Raw genomic sequence first — 19,557 nt, 5'->3', positions numbered from 1 at the left:
AACTGTCAGTCACCATAAACTGGTGCATTCTCCATGGCAATGCCTCTACCAATCAGAGTTCACTTGCCAACCATTCAGCACTCTCTTCTCATACAGTATAAAGTTGTTGCTTCCCCTTACATTGGTATTCTTGCAGATTGTCCTGATGAGTATAAGACAAAAAGCTTCAACAACATCTCTATTTTCAGCAATACACAAGTTCTGTAGTACCAAGTGACTAACTGTCATCTTAATTGAGCTCTACGGTGTTACTCAAACTGTTACAAACAAATGGTTCATGGTTCGTATTAATTTTCTAGAGGTAACATTTTAATTTAGGAATTGATTTTTTTTTAAATGCAAGATGAATGAAAACACCTGGTTTGAGAAGCTGGTAAACAAGCCTAGGGTGATTACAAATCAAAGGGTGACCCCCATGTTTATTTAGTAAGGTCATATTGGGACCCCTCTTAACTTGTTGATAGAGATAGTTTGTCTGCAGCTACCTCTGTCAGGGGTTTAAATTATTGATATGATTTCCCAGAACAAAGAGAAGATTTAAAGTTCAAAAATCTCTCCATGAGTGCTTACAGGGACAGAATAAGACCGGTGAGAGCTATAACATCACAGGTGGCCTTGTTTAGTTGGACAGTTGGAACCAGAAAATTTAGGAGAGTTTGTTCTATCTTTGTTAGCAATATCAATTATTCATGTGGGTATCAGGAATCAAAGAGAAGATTTGGAGTTGGAAATAATTAGCTTAAATTGCTATCTGGCACATCCCACATTGCTATGGAGATAGATGCTGCTGGGGAGATGCCTTTTGGCTCAGGTTTTTTTTTGGGTGCTTGCTGATACAGTCAGTAGTTGGCTTTTACAAAGCAAGTTGGAAGTAACAGTCGAATAGGAGTGTTCTGTTGAGATTTAGAGTTTGAAATATATGTCTTCATGTTCTGTTACGATTTTAAGTTTAAAATACAAGTGTTTCTAAATTGTAGTCTTAAGTTAGTAGTGTTTTACTTTGTTTAGTCTTGTACAGTAAAGTTTTTGTTTAAAACGTGAAATCTAATGGCACAGTTCTTTCAGTAATAACTGGGCATTCGACTTACTCTTTTAAAAAGATAACGGACCCTAACACTACCTTTGCTACAGAAAAATTATACATAAAAATAAATATAATAACCTGTTGTATTATCCTGAGATGTTTGGTCATCTAATGATTTACTCGGAGGCAGAGGAGCCTTTCTTTTGGTCTTTCTTGAAGATACGTTACTTGATGTGGCAACATCACCAAAGGGAAGTGACTCCGCCCTTTGTCTGCCTGAACCTGTCACATTCTAAAAAAAGATAGAAATAGAAAACAAGAGTAAGGTTGGAAAAGACAGACATCATGCAGATTTTAAAAGTGCAGCAGAATAAGCCATGAATATTTTTCTTGTGAAGAACTTTGACGCCCATTACACCAGCACATGGGATTTGCAGATGACCAGTGTCTCAAATATCTGAAGGATGACTCAGTGAGCAATGACCTTACAGCATCAGTCCCTGAAAAGATGCAAACCAGTTGTACCTTCAATTGCTCCACACATTCAGATGACTTCAAGCCTAAATGATCTCTCTTTTTGTCTTACTAGGGCAAGATGGTGCTCAGTTCCAGAATAGAGCAAGGAGGCGAGGTCTCAAACCTCCGCTCCCAGACCCCACCAGGAGATGGCACTGAAGATCTTCAGCTGCTACACCACTGTGCCACAGTGGAGGCCAAATTGAGAGATGGGATGACTCCAGAGCCAGGCGATTCCCTGTTCACTTGTCATTTCCAAATGTGTCAGGACAGGGGCCCAGCCTTCACCAACCCTTGCCCCCTCCCCATGGACCACCTCAATACTGACAAAGGCAACCATTCTAACCCACTGCTTTTTATTCCCACAGGTCATTCAAGATGACTGAAGCCCATCACTGTGGAGGTAAAGGGAAACAAAAAGGAGGTGGTGAAAGAGGAAAAGGTGGGCGAACATTTGGAGAATGTGGACACAAACTTTGTTGTGTGACTTCAACTGTCAGATGAGGGGGCGCTGGAGCACCTAAGACACACAACTCCCTTTCTTCCTGGGAGAAAACTCTGCCCTCCTCATCTTCAGGTCACGCTCAAGCACAGTCAGAGTCATCCAACTCTCAACTAGGTACCAGCACTGACACATTTCACCAGAGCAAGGCCAGAAGAGCTCTTCAGTGTCACAAGCCAGTTTCAGGGATCAAGGAGACTCTGAGGAAATGGAGGATGCCGCCATCTCTCCAAAGAGGCCAGTTAAAGGTTGGTCACAAGCTGGTGTAACCTCTGAGTCTGCTCTAATAGTCAGCATTAACATTTTGCAGGCGATGTTAAAGCTGTGAGAATCAACAGCTGCATTAGGACATGCAACAGGTCCCTGGAAGGGCACAGTAAGGGAGTATTTGGGGTTTCCATCTTGATGCAAGCTCAGATCTCTGCACTTAAGGCTTTGGGTGATAGACTGAATGACATGAAGGTGATGGTTCCAGTCTCTTACTAAGGCTTTACAGGATCTGACAGTTGCCATTGCTCCAGTCGTCAGACTGCTGACTGGGACTGCAAATCAAGACCATTGGGAGAACAACTAATTCTGTCCAAGTAGCTGCCGTTGACACCTCCCCTTCCAACCTCAGATACATCTGCCACATTTACATGGAAGGCTGCATGAGACAGCTCTGGATCTCCCTCCAGGGTGCATCTTTGTTCCAGGGGCACAAGGCTGACAACAGAGACCATACACTGGCCCACAACTCATCACCCTGGCATCTTACCACCACACCCAGTCTTTCCAGTCTCTACTGGGAGATGGTGCAAGGGAGCAGCTAGTCAAAGGGCTCGTCTAGGTACTGGAGACAAATGGGTTGCATTGAGGGAATGGGGAGAATTTATTCCTCTCTCCACATCCTCTTCATTCTTCTCCTTTGTCAGGAAATGGGGAAGCTGCCTGGCTGCAACATTATGAACATTATGCTTATGTCTTATTTGCTCAATAACTATCTTACTTCTAATGTCTTATTGCTGCTAATTAAGAATTCTTTCCTTCAAATATTTAAATCTTTAAGTATCAAAGTTTTCAAAAGTTGCAGCAATTTCTAATATTTACAATAGTTTAACTCAGGTTTCCAATGGTTCCCAAGGTTTATTATTGATTTGTAAACGTATATTTTCTTCAACTTTGTAAAGAGAGTTTAACATTGCACTAAAACACAGTCTATAATTGAAATCTGTTCCTCATGGTAAAGTTAGCAATTTATTGAAACATTTCAGTATAGTTTAACTTTTTCAGGCAACATTTGTATTTATTTGTAAAAATTTGCAATTGAAGTTATTAAACATTTTTCATATAATCAAACAGTCTTTGAAGTTAAAAAGAGTTGTGTCTTCTGGTTATGATCAGTGTGGGGACTATCCTTGCTACTCTCTCTGAAGAACACCCTTGGACCTGAAGCAGCTCTTCTAAACCACCTGGCTGGTGGATGCATGTACTTTATTACATCTCGCCTCAACTTCAATCCATGGACTGCACAAAGGCATAATCAACCACAGTGGCAAGAGGTAAGGCTTATCATTCAGGATCCATCCAACTATTCACCCGATTTCCAAGCATTAATTAAGTTATGCACAATGAAAGTACCATGACAGGTCGTAATGTGCTGCGCACTCACATGCAAGTTGTGGAAGCTGGACCTTATAAACCATCTGAACATGCCGAAGTGGTAACTCTTATCGCTCAGGTAGCTTTGTGGGTTCTGATGGGGAGTCAATTCTTTTCTTGCTAAGTTTCAAATTTATTAGACATCATTAACACAATTTCCTTCTGGAACTCAGAAGTCTTTTTGCACATAAAGGTTTAGTTTGCAAATGATTGAAGGGAGCAGCAGCGACGGCAGCTGATAAATCTGTGTGGGGGAAGAGCATGGACCTTCCAAGGTGTTTTCCAAAAAAAAAAGCAAGGAGTGGCATCAGAGCTTTGCAGGTAGGTGTCTAGTTGGTGAATTTTCAGGTTTCTTTTCTCTCTAAATGAGAGCAGTGGTTTAAACTAGGGCTGGAAAACTATAAAGTACTGTATTAAATTTAGAGCTTAGCTTAATTAATAAAATGCAAATCGGGGTAAGTATAACAGTAAGTGAATAAGTGTATTAGCACAGAGCAGGTCTAGAGGCATTAATTAAAATTAATAACTTATACAAAGTGCTAACTAGATCATAGCGATATTTTCTTTGATCATTGGTGGGCAGCTGAGACCTGTTGCTTGCAATTCGTGCACCACGTGGGAACTTAAGGACACTTCATGTGTCTTGGACAACCATGTGTCTTGTGCAGGAAGTGTCTCCAGCTGCTTGACCTCAAGCTCAGGATTTTAGAGCTTGAGGGGCAGTTGGGGTCACTGTGGAGCATCAGGGAGGATGAGAATTTCCCAGATCATATGGCGCAGGAGGTGATCACCCCACAGGCAGAGAGAGTTTGGGATAGTAGATGGGTGGCCACCCGGGAAGAGTAGGAAGAGGCTTTGGGGTGTGAGCCACTCTCAAACCGGTACTGAGCACTGAAGACTGCTGAGAGTGACGGCATTTCAAGTCCAGCATGGTGTGCTGCATCCCTGGTGCCAGGGTAAAGGACATCAAGAAGAGTGTGCAGTATATTTTGCAGGGGAAAGAGTGTGAGCCAGAAGGTGTGGTACACGTTGGTACTAACGACAGAGAGTAGGTATTGAGGTGCTACGGTCAGATTATCAGGCACTAGGGAGGAAGTTAAAAAGTAGGACTTTTGAAGGTAGTAATCTCTGGATTACTCGCAGTACCACATGCTGGTGAGAATAAAAGCAGGAAGATAGGGAGGATTAATGCACGCCTTCAGGCATGGTGCAGGAGGGAGGGCTTCAGATTCTTGGGTATCAGGACCAATTCTGGGGAAGGAAGCATCTATTCAAAAAGGGATCGGGTGTACCTCAACAGGACTGAGACCAATATGCTTGTGGATAGTTTCACTAGTGTGGTTGAGGGTTTAAACTAAACTGGCAGGGGAATGGGCACCAACATATAGAAGTAGAAAAGAGTAAGGTGCATAAAGAAGAGTGTTGGATAGTACTAGAAAAGGAAGTACTACAGTATTAGATAGGAGCAGACTAAGAAGGACTGCGAGGAAAACAAAAACAGGTTTACAATACATGTATGTAAATGTACAAAGTGTGGTGAATAAAGTTGGTAGCTGTAAGCACAAATCGCCTTGTGAGAATATAATATAGTGGCAATATCGGAAGTGTGGCTTAAAAATGGTGAGGACTAGGTGCTTAAAATGCAAGGATACAAACTGTTCAGAAAAGAAAGGGAAGGGAAAAAGGGAGGTGGGGTAGCAGCACTCTTTAGGAAGATATTGTAGAATTGGAAAGGGAGCATATATCCTCGAGGGGACAAAGATAGAATCCATAGAGTTGAGAAGGAAAAAGAGTATGATCACATGACTGGGGTATTCTATAGGCCCCCAAATAGTGAGAGAGAGATAGAAGAGCAAATCTGCAGAGAAATCACAGAGATGTGCAAGAACTATACAGCGGTCATATCGATTTGGACAATGTTCGAGTAAAGGGAAAGGAGAGGGAAGAAACCTCAAACATGTTCAGGAGAACTCCCTTGACCAGTATATTCTCAGTCCAACTAGGAAGGAGGCATTGCTGGATCTGGTGCTGGGGAATGAGGTGGGCCAAGTGGATCAAGTGTGATACGACCAGGCTAGAAAGGTGTCCAGGCATCTGTTACTATCATAACCTGGTCTTATTGTAACAGGGTTTAATTTTAAACACACTGTTTTGAGCTCCCCCTTTGTGAATTCTGGTTCACAACATTCCAATTATAAGGCAAAGAAATGAGTACAAACAGGCTTTCTTTGGTTTAAAGAAGAAAAGATGAAATTTTATTGAAACTTAAACTTAAGCTCTAATATTGTTCATGCCTACGGATATATGACTAGCCCATGCTAGCATGCACACACGATATACACATGCAGATAGGAACAGGAAAGAGAAGAGGAAAATATAGTAGAGAGGGGTTTTAGGCAATATCTTATGGTGCTTTGAGCTCACTGTAGTCCTTTTATAAGTAATCTTGCTTTTCATTGGGACTCCGTAGTCTTAAAACCTTGTTCACGTAGGAAACTTTTCTCTGTGTTTCACGTGTTTTCACGAGATTCAGTTCCATGGGAAGGAGATCGAAGCAGGCAGGAGGTCTTCGTGCTTCAGTTCCAGGAGAGATCTTTACTCCATGAGCACATGGCTTTGTCTCAGTTCAAAAATCCTTTGTTGGAAGTTCAAATTCTCTGCAACAGCCAGTTAGTCATGTGACTAAAACTGGTCTGACCACTTCTTGTGTGTACTGGGGAAGCAACAGCTGGGTCCCTTTTGTTTTAACACTGCTAGTACTATGTAAGTGTCCTTCCAGTCAGGGTCTTGCAATTTTAAGTTTTAATGTTCATGTGGTGAAATCATGTGTGCCTCTGTCTTGACAGGTGTGGGGGTTTGCCTGATAAGTGTCTGTGGAGGAACACTTGGATAAGAGTGATGATTGTATCCTAAGGTTTGGATTAGTTTTGGAGAACAACATGGAACAATGTAAAGTAGAACTTTTAAATTGGAAGTGGGCTAACTTCAATGGGATGAAAGGGAATCTAGCCAGGGTAAGATTGACAGGAAAAACTATAATGGAACAATATGTGATCTTTAAGGATGTTTCAGGTACAGGCGAGGTACATTCCAACAAGGGTGAAAGGTAAGGGAACCAAAACCAGGGTGATAAAGAATATGATGTAACAAAAAAAGGTGCATGATGCATGTAAGGTGAATTCTTCAAGTTAGAACCAGGCCAACAACAATAAGTTGAGAGGTGAAATGAAGAGGAAAATAAGACTGGCAAAGAGAGTATGTGAATAGAATGGCAGTTAACATAATAGGGAACCCAAAAATCTTCTACCTCCAAGTAAATAGTAAGCAGGTAGTAAGAGGTAGGGTACGTCCTATTAGGGACAAAGAGGGTGATATACGCTTGGACGCACAGGGCAAGGCTCGAATACTTAATGAGTACTTTGTATTTGTGTTTACTAAGGAACAGGATGTTGACAAAATATTGGTAGAAGCAGAGATGGTAGAGTTAATGGATGGGGTGAAAATTAATAGGAAGGATGTACTGGAAAGGCTGGCTATGCTTGGAGTGGCTTGCATCCCAGGTTGCCAAAAAAAAGTGGGAGTAGAGATAGTGGAAGGGCTTGCCATAATCTTCCAATCTTCCCTCAATATGGGGGAGGTGCCAGAGGATGGCAGAGTGGCAAATGTGACACCCTTACTCAAGAAAGGGTGTCAGGACATTCCTGATAACTACAGGCTGGTCAGTTTAACATCTGTGTTGGCAAGGTTTCAGAAACAATAATCGGGGGGGAAAAAAATCAACAGGCACTTGGAGAGGTTTGAGTGAATTAAGGAGAGCCAGCACAGATTTGTAAAAAGTAGATCATGCTTGACTAAACTAATTTAATTTTTTGATGAACTGAAAAGGTTGATGAAGGGAAAGCAATGGACCTTGTCTAAATGGATTTTAAGGAAGTGTTTGACAAAGTACCACATTTTTAAAAATTCATTCATGGGATGTGGGTGTCACTGGCTATGCCAGCATTTATTGCTCATCCCTAATTGCCCTTGAGAAGGTGGTGATGAGCTGCCTCTTGAACCGCTGCAGTCCATGTGAGGTAGGTAAACCCACAGTGCTGTTAGGAAGGGAGTTCCAGGATTTTGACCCAGCGACAGTGAAGGAACGGCGATATAGTTCCAATTCAGGATGGTGTGTGACTTGGACGGGAACTTGCAGGTGGTGATGTTCCCACATAACAGGCTGGTTAACAAAACTGAGGCTCGTGGAATAGGAGGCTCAGTATTAGATTGGATAAAAAGATTGGCTTAAGGATAGAAAATAGCGAGTCGTGGTAAATGGTTGTTTTTCAAATTGGAAGATGGTAGACAGTGGTGTTCCCCAAGGGTCAGTGCTAGCACCACTGCTTTTTTGATGTATAAGTGACTTGGATATTGGAATGCAGAGTAAAATTTCAAAATTTGCCAATGATACCAAACTTGGAAGTGTGGCAGACAGTGAGGATGATACCAGTTAACTGCAATAGGGCACAGGTGAGCACAACTGGGAGATGGAATTTAATACAGGGTAGTGTGAGGTGATACATTTTGATAGAAGGGATAGGGAGAGGCAATATAGATTAAATGGCACAGTTTTAAAGAGTGTACAGGGATGGAGGGACCTGGGGGTGCAAGTGAATATACCTTTGAAAATGGCAGGACATTTTGAGAGTCATTCGCAAAGCACATAGGATCTTGGGTTTCATAAATAGAGGTATTGAGTAAAAAAGCAGGGAAGTTATACTGAACCTGTATAAAGCTCTGGTTAGACCACAACTAGAATATTGTGTCAACTTCTGGTCACCACACTTTAGGAAGAATGTAAGAGTCCTTGAGATGTTGCAGAAGAGATTTACGAGAATGGTTCCAGGGATGAGAGATTTTAGTTACAAGGTTAGGTTGGAGAAGCTGGGGTTGTTCTCCTTGGAGCAAAGGAGATTGAGGGTAGATTTGATAGACGTGTACAAGATTATGACAGATTTAGATAAGGTAGACAAAGAAAGGCTGATTGTACAAGGACTCGGGTACACAGGTTTTGGGGTATGGGCAAGAGATGCAGGGCAGTGTGAGGAAGAACAGTTTTATGCAGCAAGTGGTAATAACCTGGAACCCACTGCCTACGAGGATGGTGGAAGCGGAGACAATGAATGATTTTAAAAGGAAATTAGGTGGACACTTGAGGGAAATAAACTTGCAGGGCTGCGAGGGAATGGGACTGATTGGATTATGCTATAGAGAGCTAGCATGGACTCAATAGGCAGAATGTATTCCTTCTGTGCCGTAATAACTTTAGGACTCTCTGGCTGAATTTAACGGTGAGGCGTTGGCCCTGCTCACCAGCTGAAAAGTTGGGGCAAGCCCCCCTCCGTCAGGCTTGGAAGGCACGTTGCTATTTTGTGTGGCCCAGGCCCTTAATTGGCTTCAGTTGGGCTTCCACCCCTTTGAGGCAGGATATCCGGCCAATCAGAGGGGTGGCAGCTTTTCAGTCCCAGCAGTGGGGGTCAGAGTCTCGGGCAGGGAGGTTGTTTTAGTCGGGTGGCCTGTGCTGCTGAGGATGGCTCTGAGTGAGGCATAGAGTGCCTGATCAGGAGGCCCACCCCGCCACTCCCCCCAGCCTGCAAGGAGGCTGCCAGGCATTACTAGGCGGCCTCCTCAGGTGCTGAAGTGCCTGCCCACCGCTGGTAAGACACAAGCGGCGGCGGGAAGAGGCCCTTAAGTGGCAATTTGCTTGGGGCAGGCAGGCCATTTGTCACCTCTCCTGCCACTGGCAAAATAGTAGAGGCAGGTAGGCAATGGGCATGGCACCCACCCCTTCAAGCCCGCTCCCGGGGTGGGTGGGCGGACGTTCAATTCCAGCGCATGAAAGGCTGTCGCTTGGGACATACTAAGCATTCAGCTATTATTCACTGTAACCCTTGATCTTGCAAAATTTCAACCTGCAATGTTGCTATCCATTAACCTTAAAAATGTAGAATATTTGCATAGTCTAAAATTCAGCCAGTTTTCTTATAGAAGCAAAAACATGCCATACAAATTTTAACAATCCATGTATGAAAGTAAAAGCACACTTAGTGGATGGCAGAATCTTTAAAAACTCTGGATGTATTTCAAATGCTCATTTTCTAACCCTCCAATTTCTACCTTTCTTAGGCATTTAATGGTATACCAGCTAATGGAGGTACTCCAGTACAACCTAGTGTTGACTCTTAACCCCGGTGCTACACAGCCCCACTTGATGTTGAGCTAGATCATCGAGCTAAATTAGGAAACATAATATCTATGAGGAAATCAGAGATTTGGAAACTTAGATGGCACTGACATTCTTACTAACATGGTGCACAAACATTTCGTAATGCAAAGTTTCAACTAATATTTATCCTGGTTAAACGCTAGAAATTACACTGTTGAAAATTCAGTATATTAGAAACAAGCATGGTGAAGGCACCATAAAGTTTCCATGGTTACAGTTTAGACTTCTTCCCATTTTCCCCAAAACAACTGCTCTTGTGTCACAAGAAATATGGCTGTTTCTGTAAGTGGGCTTCATGCATCTCATTTACCTCTGTGCACAGGACATGTCCAGATTCAACAGTTACCCTCTGATTGTGGTATATTGTTCACTGGAGAATATATAGAAGGACCACACATTCACTTTTGGAGACAGAACGTTATGCCAGATCAATATGTACAGTCTAAAACCAATTCATCAAATTTATTTATAGCTATAATAGTACACATGGAGGTTTGTTTCTTCTTGGACTGCTCCCATCAGACGGGCAACAGTGGGTCAGACACCTGTTTTCTTTGCCATTTTCCTTAGAAAACACACATGGCAGAAAACTGCATGTTAATAGTCCAAGTGAGTAATATCTTGGTTATTTTCATTCTGTTCAAGTACAATACTTCCATGGCCTGTTGCAGAAAGGTTGGGGTGCATTTTATGCCTGTCCACATGATCTCACTGGCACCTGACCCCATTCTCCCTGGGAGAGGGGCTAATTTTGATATTCCAGATAGGTTTGGAACCAGAATCTACTAACTAGCTCCATGTTGCTGAGAGAGAGGAAAAGCCCCACTTATAGTTATTTGCAATCATCTGATCATTTCATATGTGAAGTGATTGAGCTTTACCCACAGATGGCATAGAAGGTCAAAACCAGTGGGTTGACTGTTGGATCTGTAATTAGAGACATTAGTTAGGTTTAAAGCTTGTTCTTGTCTGGTACACCATATGGAGGTGACATCTAGATTCCTTAGAGGAACTGTTCACATGGAGTGCTTTGAGCTAAGATGGTGGCTTGGTAGGTTAACCGCATCTTTATACAGGGATACATGTGACAAGTCTTGAACCTTAAGGAGCAGATTCTGCAAGGCAATAATAAAGATACATTCCCATCATATACAGCATCAGTACCCTGGTTGTGCAGTGGAAATCAAAGCTACAACTAGCAGGCAAAATATTTCAAATTTTGGCCAGCATAGACTCTCAAGCAAAACTGTAAAATGTAAGAGAGGATTTGATACTTTCCCCGCAGTGATGATGATCAACCTCACAATAGGACTTCTGGAGCAAGGGTTTGAGCCTTCAGAGAGAAATGTATCAAGATAGAACATCAAGAGGACTGATGGACTGAGACTGGTCTCATCTTAAGCAATTGAGCATTGTAGTGAGGGGGCACCACTGGACAGTACCAGTTGATGCAAACAGAGAATTCTTCCTTTTCCCAGCAGTAACTAAGGTCTATGCCAGTATCTCATTAAATAGCATCGGAGGAGGAATTGGCTGACAATGTGTCTATACGAGTTTGTTCTATCCACACCTTTGGGGTGTTAATCCAAGCAGTTACATGGTCTGTTTCACTAATATTGACTTGCATTACTTTCTGGCTGGGGAGGCGCCAAGTACAATGTGATACTCAAGTCATGTCCAGTACTGAGGATTTGGTGGTACCCAACTGAGATGGGTTGAACCAGTCTCGAGGAAGTCATTTTGTCAGTCAGAATATGGTGACAAAAATTGTTTTAAGAAGCAAAAATATCGAAGATTATCACAGTTGTTCGAACTGGTCTTTTTGGAAAATAATTATGTATAGAAGAAGAAATAAAAGTGTAGAAGTTGGCGCAAATCAAAGTAATTCCAATGCACAACTTTGGTTGGCGTGACGAAGCTTGAGAAATATTTCTGGACCATGTCAGGTTACAAAATATGGCAACAGCTGATTTTTCTGCAGGGTGGTCCCTATAATATAGTAAGTTATCCATTAACCTTAAAAATGTGTAATGTTTGAGCAACAAAGGTTACATTAATGAAAAAAAGGTGATACAGTGGTTGATGCAACAATTACATAAGAAATTAGGAAATAGGAGCTGGAATAGGCCATTTGGCCCGTTGAGCCTGCTCCACCATTCAAGATGATCATGGCTGATCTTCTACCTCACATACACATTCCCCATATTCTTTAATTCCCTCAGTACCCAAAAACTTATCGACCTCTTTCTTAAATATACTCAACGATTGAACAGCCACAGATCTCTGGGGTAGAAAATTCCAGCCCTTTGAGTGAAGAAATTTCTCCTCAACTCAGTCCTGAATGGGCGACCCCTTATTCTGCAACCGTGACCCCGTGTTCTAGATTCCCCAGCCAGGGGAAACATTTTCTCAGCAATTATCCTGTTAAACTCCTTAAGAATTTTATATGATTCAATTAAATCACCTCTCATTCTTCTAAACTCCAGGGAATATAGGCCTTGTATACTCAAACTCTCCTCATAGGACAATCAACTCATCCCAGGAACCAGTCTAGTGAACCTTTGATGTACTCCCTCTAAGGCAAGTATGTCCTTCCTTAGGTCTCCACACAGTACTCCAGATGTGGCCTCACCAATGCCCTGTATATGTAGTAAGACTTCTTATACTTCAATCCCTTTGTAACAAGAACCAAAATACCATTTGCCTTCCTAATTGCTTACTATAGCTGCAGGTTAACTATGTGATTCATATACAAGGGCGTCCAGGTCCCTCTGAATGCAAACATTTCCCAGTCTCTCACCATTCAAAAATTATTTTTATTTTTTCTACCAAAGTGGATAATTTCACACTTCGCCATACTGTATTCCATCAGCCATGTTCTTGACCACTTACCCAACCTGTCTATATTCCTCTGCAGCCTCTGTGCTCTCCCTGCAGCTTACTTTCCCACCTAACTTTGTAGCACCAACAAACTTGGATAAGTTACACTCAGTCCCCACATCTAAGTCATTAATATAAATTGTAAATAACTGAGGCCCAAGTACAGATTCTTGTGGTACCCCACCAGTTACAGCCTGCCAACTGTTGTTAGTGTAGAATACTGAATTTATTAGTACTATTTTTCTACTGCTGCTCAGGTGAAAAAGCATTCATCATGATGTGACAAACAAGTTACACACAAGTTAACAACAACTGGGATTAGAAATGGAGATCATTGGCAGAACAATGGAAGCAAATGGAATTGGAAATTCACTCTACCAGTTTATCACCCAAGCAGTTAAAGTGAGAACTGCCCCCTACAAGAGGGTAGTCGGTAGAAAATGACAAGCAACTAGCTCCAAATGGAGCGTGCATTAGCTGAAAGAGCACCAGTGGGGTCTCAGTGATCAATGTGGCTGCAATTTAATTCCACCAAGGAATTCAGAATATAATTACAGAATCAGAGAATGATACAGCACAGAAGATGGCTATTTGGTCCATCAGCTCTTTGGAAGAGCTTTCCAATTAGCCCCACTCTTTCCCCGTAGTCCTGTAAATGATTCCACCTCAAGTATTTATCCAATTTCCTTTTCAAAGTTATTACTGAATCTACTTCCACCACACTGTCAGGTAGCGCATTAGAACAATTGTCCCAAAATTGATCCATGGGAGCACCACTGCACAATTACTCCAGTCTGAAAGACAATTAATCATTCACCACTGATCTCTGCTTTCTGTTCCTTAGCCAATTTCATATCCAAGTAGTGACTGCCCCTTTAATCCAATGGGCTTCCAATCTGCTAACAAGTCTATTATGTGGTGCTTTATTAAAAGCATTTTTAAGTCCACATACACAGCATCAACAGCACTACCCTCATCAACCCTCTCCCTAGCTTCATCAAAGAACTCAGTGAAGTTATTCAAACACAATTTGACTTTAACAGATTCATGCTGGCTGTCCTTTCTTAACTCAAATTGCTGCAAACATTTTCAAAATCAGGAATGTTGCAAGATTGACAAGCCTTAAAACTCTTCATTAAACTTTTTTTTTTGTCAATGAGAAAAGTCCAAAGAATGCTCTGTATATTATCAAGACAACACAATAAAGCTCCAAGGGCTGAATTTTATGAGATTTCTAAGGACGGGCAGGGGTGGAGTGCCCATCGCCTTCCCAAGCCACTGAATTTAGTCAGGTGCGGGGAAAGTCAAGGTCAATTAAAGGCCACTTAGGGGCCTCTTCCCGCTGCTGCTGGTAGGCCCTCCGCCACATGCAGTGTGGTCATGCAGTAAAACCAGGCAGCCTTCCTCTGGGCTGGTGGGGAGGGGAGGGGAAATGCCCTCTTGTCTGGGCAATCTGTGGTCTACGGAGGGCCCCTGGCAGCAAAGGCTACCCATGTGCCACAACCCACTCCCTGCCCTCAACAACCCACCCCCACTTACCTAGAATCCAGGGCTATATGGCTGCTCCTGGTCCGGTCACTGCTCCAGTTCCAGCAGTGACCACTACTCCCGGTCGCCCTTTGATTGGCCGGCAGCTCTTGGAGATGGGATCCCCAACCTTAAAGGGGCGGGGACCCCAGCGCCGGGCAGTTAATTGTCTGAGTGCTGTAAAACACAACTTGGAGTCCCCCAAAGGTCGAGGCAGGGTTCCCTCGCCTTTTGGCCTGGTGTTGGGACTCCGACAGGCTAATAAAATTCAGCCCCAAGTAATTGCTGGAACTAAGTCTCAGAGTAAAATCAATCACACTGCATGGGACATTAATAATTCTTTTTATTTGGATAGTTACAGAGTTAACAAAACTACAACGGTTATAAATGTTATAATTGGGAAATTTTAAAGGAAATGCAGCTTTTGATCATTTGAAGTGGGAACTGTTACAAATATGGTTTTCCATTCAATAGTGCTCTCTTGTTCTTGTGGTCCTGTAATTTTATGCAATTAGACAGTTGATTATGCTATAAAAACAAGAAATGCTGGAAATACTCAGTAGGTCTGGCAGCATCTGTGGAGAAAGAAGCAGAGTTAACGTTTCAGGTCACTTTATCAAGTGATAAAGAACCCTACACCAGCAGCACAGACTCAAAATTACAGCTGTAAATGGAATGGCAGCAGGATAAAAACTCCCTAATGAACATGACAATCTACTGTGGTGGTTTGCCTGTTCCAATTTTCGGGCGGACCTCGATTTAGGCAGCCAACATTCTCACCAGAAACAGGCCAGACCCCATTTACAAAAAGGGATCAACTGATGTCATCAGGATCATCAATACCACATCCGCCTCAACTGGCACAGCTACCATTACCTCCTCAGCCCATTCAGAAACCTTGGGTGGTACATGTTGGGAGGCGGCCTTTTGCAGTGATATTTAAAGTAACCCTCAGCTGCAGTCATGGAAAGCTGGATGCTGGTCTTGTATTTGTTTTTTAAATTCAATCTTGAATGCTTTGAGCCTTAAAGGATTGCATAATTTTATCTTCTTGCCAACATGGGTACTGCTTAAATTTCCCTGATGCTGAAACCTGCTGCTCCATGTCATTCCCGATGCTTCCACATATCCCTTTAAGATGCTGCTGCAAGTCCCTGAGTTCTCATTCTCTCAAATAGCAAGCAGCCTAAAAGCAGCACAATCACCAATAGCAGCTTGCCTGTTGTAGTCGATGAGATCCAACCACTAAAATCAGACCTCCTGCTGATGTAATTGGGCAGCCAGAACCAATAACCCAACCCCCACCCACCTGATCTGCACCAGGAGATATAAATTCTTACTCTGTAATTTTCCAAACATCACAGGAGTGATCAGTATATTTTACCCATATGCGAAAAGCAAGCAGTGTACTACAAGATTTCAAGTTCCTCAATTACAAGTAGAAACACCACAGCTTAAGAGAAACACTCCAAGTTCAGCAGTCTTGGGCAAAGAATGGGTAGAAAAGAATTAACAGAGCTGTATAAAATAGTATCTCCACAGGGAGAGTCACTGAGTGGGTCTGTTATTATAGTATCTCCACAGGGAGAGTCATTGAATGGGTCTGTTATTATAGTATCTCCACAGGGAGAGTCACTGAGTGGGTCTGTTATTATAGTATCTCCACAGGGAGAGTCACTGAGTGGGTCTGTTATTATAGTATCTCCACAGGGAGAGTCACTGAGTGGGTCTGTTATTATAGTATCTCCACAGGGAGAGTCACTGAGTGGGTCTGTTATTATAGTATCTCCACAGGGAGAGTCACTGAGTGGGTCTGTTATTATAGAATCTCCACAGGGAGAGTCGGGTTTAGACGCTTGGGCAACTCTCAACCTCCATACATTCGCCCAGGCATGCGCCATGGAGAGGTCACTCCATAGTTGCCTCACAGCGACTGACACCACTGACCACCTCTAGGCGCTTACCCATTGTCTCTCGAGACAAGGAGGCCAAAGAGAGAGATAAAATAGAGTACAGTGATTTTTTTATTGTATCAATTGAATAATGTAACCAAATCCAAGCTGATTCACTCATCTTTGAAACCATGTGAATTGATACAGGATTAGGAGGAGACTCTTCCATTTTGTATCATAAATCTTGCTTCAAGACAGACAAAACTTTGGTTATGGAATCATAATTACAAATAAAGCAAATTGATCATACAATCTGCTGGAGTGAAATATTTTGCTAGAGGTTGTTAATAGCCATACTGGTAAATGCCACCCATACACATTTCTGCCTTTTTATATTAACCAAGTGACTTTCCACAGCTCTAGACATTTCACAAGCTCTTTGTATCACAAATGTTTAAAAACATGTACCTTTGCACAGTGCACCATGTTAAATATTGACTAATTCAAAGTTTAAATACTTTTTATCTTAAAGCGGCTCTATCAAGAGAGAATTATTTTACTTGTAACATCTGTGTTTACTCTTGTACTACTTGTTCTCTCACTTAAATATACCACTGGTCTTAGCTTAGAGGAAGAATGGTTTCTTAGTCAAGCACTAGAGGGCTACTAATACCTGCAGAACCATACTCCAGCATGAGTTATTGTCTTTCGGAGAGGAAGGACATTTTGGGGGAAGTGGGGGTAGGGTTGAAGGAACCAAATTCATCCTTAACTTTCTTTTTCTACAGATTGTTATGACCAAGTGAGAAAGGGATCTAGGGTTCCCCCTCAGCCTTCACCTGGTCTTACCGTAACAGGGTTTAATTTTAAACACACTGTGTTTTTAGCTCCCCCTTGGTGAACCCTTGTTCACCGCTTTCCAATTTTAAGGCAAAGAAACCAGCACAAACAGGTTTTCTTAGGTTTAAAGGTTGAAATTTATTAAACTTAAACTCTAATTCGGTTAGCGTCTACAGATACAAAACGTGCCCATGTTAGCATGCATACGCGATACACACATGCAGATAGAGACAGAAAAGAGAAGAAATAAAGTGGATAAGTTTGAGGCAATCTCTGAAGAGGGTTTTTGTAACGGATTTTTGAGCTCACTGTGGAGTCCTTGATTGTAGGTAGATCTTGCTTTTTGTTGGGGCCCAGTATTCTTCTTAAACCTTGTTCACTGTAGAAGACTTTTCTCTTTTGGGGTTCATGTGTCTTCAGTGGGTTTTGGAGTTCCATGAGAAAGAGATGGGAGTAGACACGAGAGGCTGTGGTGAGGTCTTTTCAGTCCAGCAGCAAACAGACACTCTGAATTTAAACTGTTTGTACAATTCAGAAAAACCAGGTTGCCAAGCAGACTAATCATGTGACCAGCTAGTCTGACACATCTGTTTGTGGATTTGGTTATCCCAGCAGTCATCCTGAAATTTGGGCTCCCTCACCTTCAATGTCTGGTGCTCAAAGTCCTTATTAGGATAAATGGATAAGGGAAGTAACCTCTCGTGTCCCGATTGGTATGCGAATGACCTCCATCCAAGTCTGGCAGCCCTTGTAACAGGCCTTCTCTTCTCAGCAACAATTTGAAATTTAATGTCCATATGGCAAACTTAATATGCCTCATTCTTGGCAGGTGGGCGTCTAGCATGACAAGAGACAAAGTCATTGTATGTTGTGTTGACAACAAAGGAAATGAGTGGACGCAGTTGCGACAATTTTGGGATAAGGCATATTGATCAATAAACAAGTGATTTTTAAAACCTACAGGAAAACCTTTCACTGTCTGTTTATCTGAAAAAAAACAAGGGGTTAAACCCTAATAACAATACACACTTGCTGCAGTCAGGTGGGGAGTTAAATAGTGGGAACCATCCACATTGCACCACCTGGCCATAACAGAGCGCTAAACAGAAAGTAAGCCCCCTAAATTTTCCTTCATTTTTAAAGACCCCATAGATTGTAAGTGAGATTTTGGGAGAACAAAACTAAAATTCTGCTATGGTGACTGGCATGGAAGCTGAGGGGAAGGGGACAAGAACTGCAAAGATATATTACACTGATTCTCACTTTTCTTCAATTCCCCTGAAGAGTTTTGCAGTGAGGACTGTACATTTTCACCATGGATTTGATACTATCTAGTCAATCAGCATCAAACACCAGTGATGGCCACAATATTGCTCTTGAAGATTGACTCTTGCATTTTTCAGAGGTTCACATTTTTTTTTATATCAAGTAGTGAGGGAAAGCCAAGGTATGTTATAAAATGGAAGTTTGGAGCTCTTAATTTCCTTTCTAGTCTTGAGGTTTGTGAACCAAGTACTAATACTGTTGTTATCCATTCAATTTGTTGTTGATAAAATTCTTTCATTCCCTGATCCCATATCTGAAAAGAAAACCTAGTTGAAACTTGCTTACCCACCTCCTCACTCAAGTAAGATTTTGATAATTCATGCGAGGAGGTATGTGTATGCACATATTCTATCGTTCCAACTAGGGGGCAATCTACTTCAGACAAGAGAGTAACAGCATTGCTGTCAACCATGCACCATAATTGAGTAGACAAGAAAATGAAACACAAAGGACAGCAAAGATGAAACTACTGCTGTGCAGTCATTCAAATACATGGCAAGCCAGTGCAAATTACAACGGTTACAGAAAACGTATTTTAAGGGTTTAAGCCCAATGTATCCTCCAAAGTGGGCTGAAATGTATAATAAATCCCAACTTAAACAGTAACAATACAAAATACTCCATGAAGATTGTTGAACTAGCTATATAAAGATAGCATCTAATTTACTGACCTGTTCAGTGCCATTGACAGAATCATCCGGAAAAAAACAAGACGTAGGCCTAATCGATGCTTGCTGAGTTAAATCTTTTGGAAAACTCTGCGAAACAGATAGGGGTGGTGCAGGTGCACGTCTTTTTTTGGGCAGATCTGATGGTAAAGTATTAGATTCATACGTTGGGCAATAAGCACTTGAACTACTCATGCCAAGTGGTCTCTGTTGGCTTATTAGTGGGGTTGCAGGAGCACTTGCTGGCTGGAAATCAAAGTAAAAGTTTATGTTTTAAAAATGCCCTCCAGTTTTAAAAATTACTGTAATCGTGAAGAATTATAACAATTTCAGAATTACTGCTGCTATAGGGAGTCAAAGTAGAAAGTGCTGGCAGCTGACTTTAAACATCCTCCTGGTATCCTAATTTATTGTTGCTTACATGCATCATGATATTCTGTGTTGTATTAGTGCTGTAATGAGAGAAATAATCTCAA

At 42.0% G+C, this 19,557-nt stretch overlaps 1 protein-coding gene across 5 annotated transcripts in view; it reads right to left on the bottom strand.

Moving 5' to 3' along the window:
* Positions 1-19,557, bottom strand: part of cobll1b (cordon-bleu WH2 repeat protein-like 1b) — a 235,779-nt gene that overhangs the window by 47,560 nt on the left and 168,662 nt on the right. For all 5 annotated transcript variants that reach the window (XM_068035220.1, XM_068035221.1, XM_068035222.1 and 2 more), the window contains 2 exons: positions 19,085-19,327; positions 1,163-1,316 (listed from right to left, as the gene is read on the bottom strand). In XM_068035220.1, coding sequence (XP_067891321.1) covers positions 1,163-1,316; positions 19,085-19,327 — 397 coding nt within the window. The remainder of the gene's footprint in view (positions 1-1,162; positions 1,317-19,084; positions 19,328-19,557) is intronic.

The sequence above is a fragment of the Heterodontus francisci genome, chromosome 7, assembly GCF_036365525.1.
Source record: "Heterodontus francisci isolate sHetFra1 chromosome 7, sHetFra1.hap1, whole genome shotgun sequence".
Taxonomy (NCBI): Eukaryota; Metazoa; Chordata; class Chondrichthyes; order Heterodontiformes; family Heterodontidae; genus Heterodontus; species Heterodontus francisci.
Note: the sequence above shows the minus strand (reverse complement) of the source record. Positions and strands in the feature narration are given on the sequence as shown.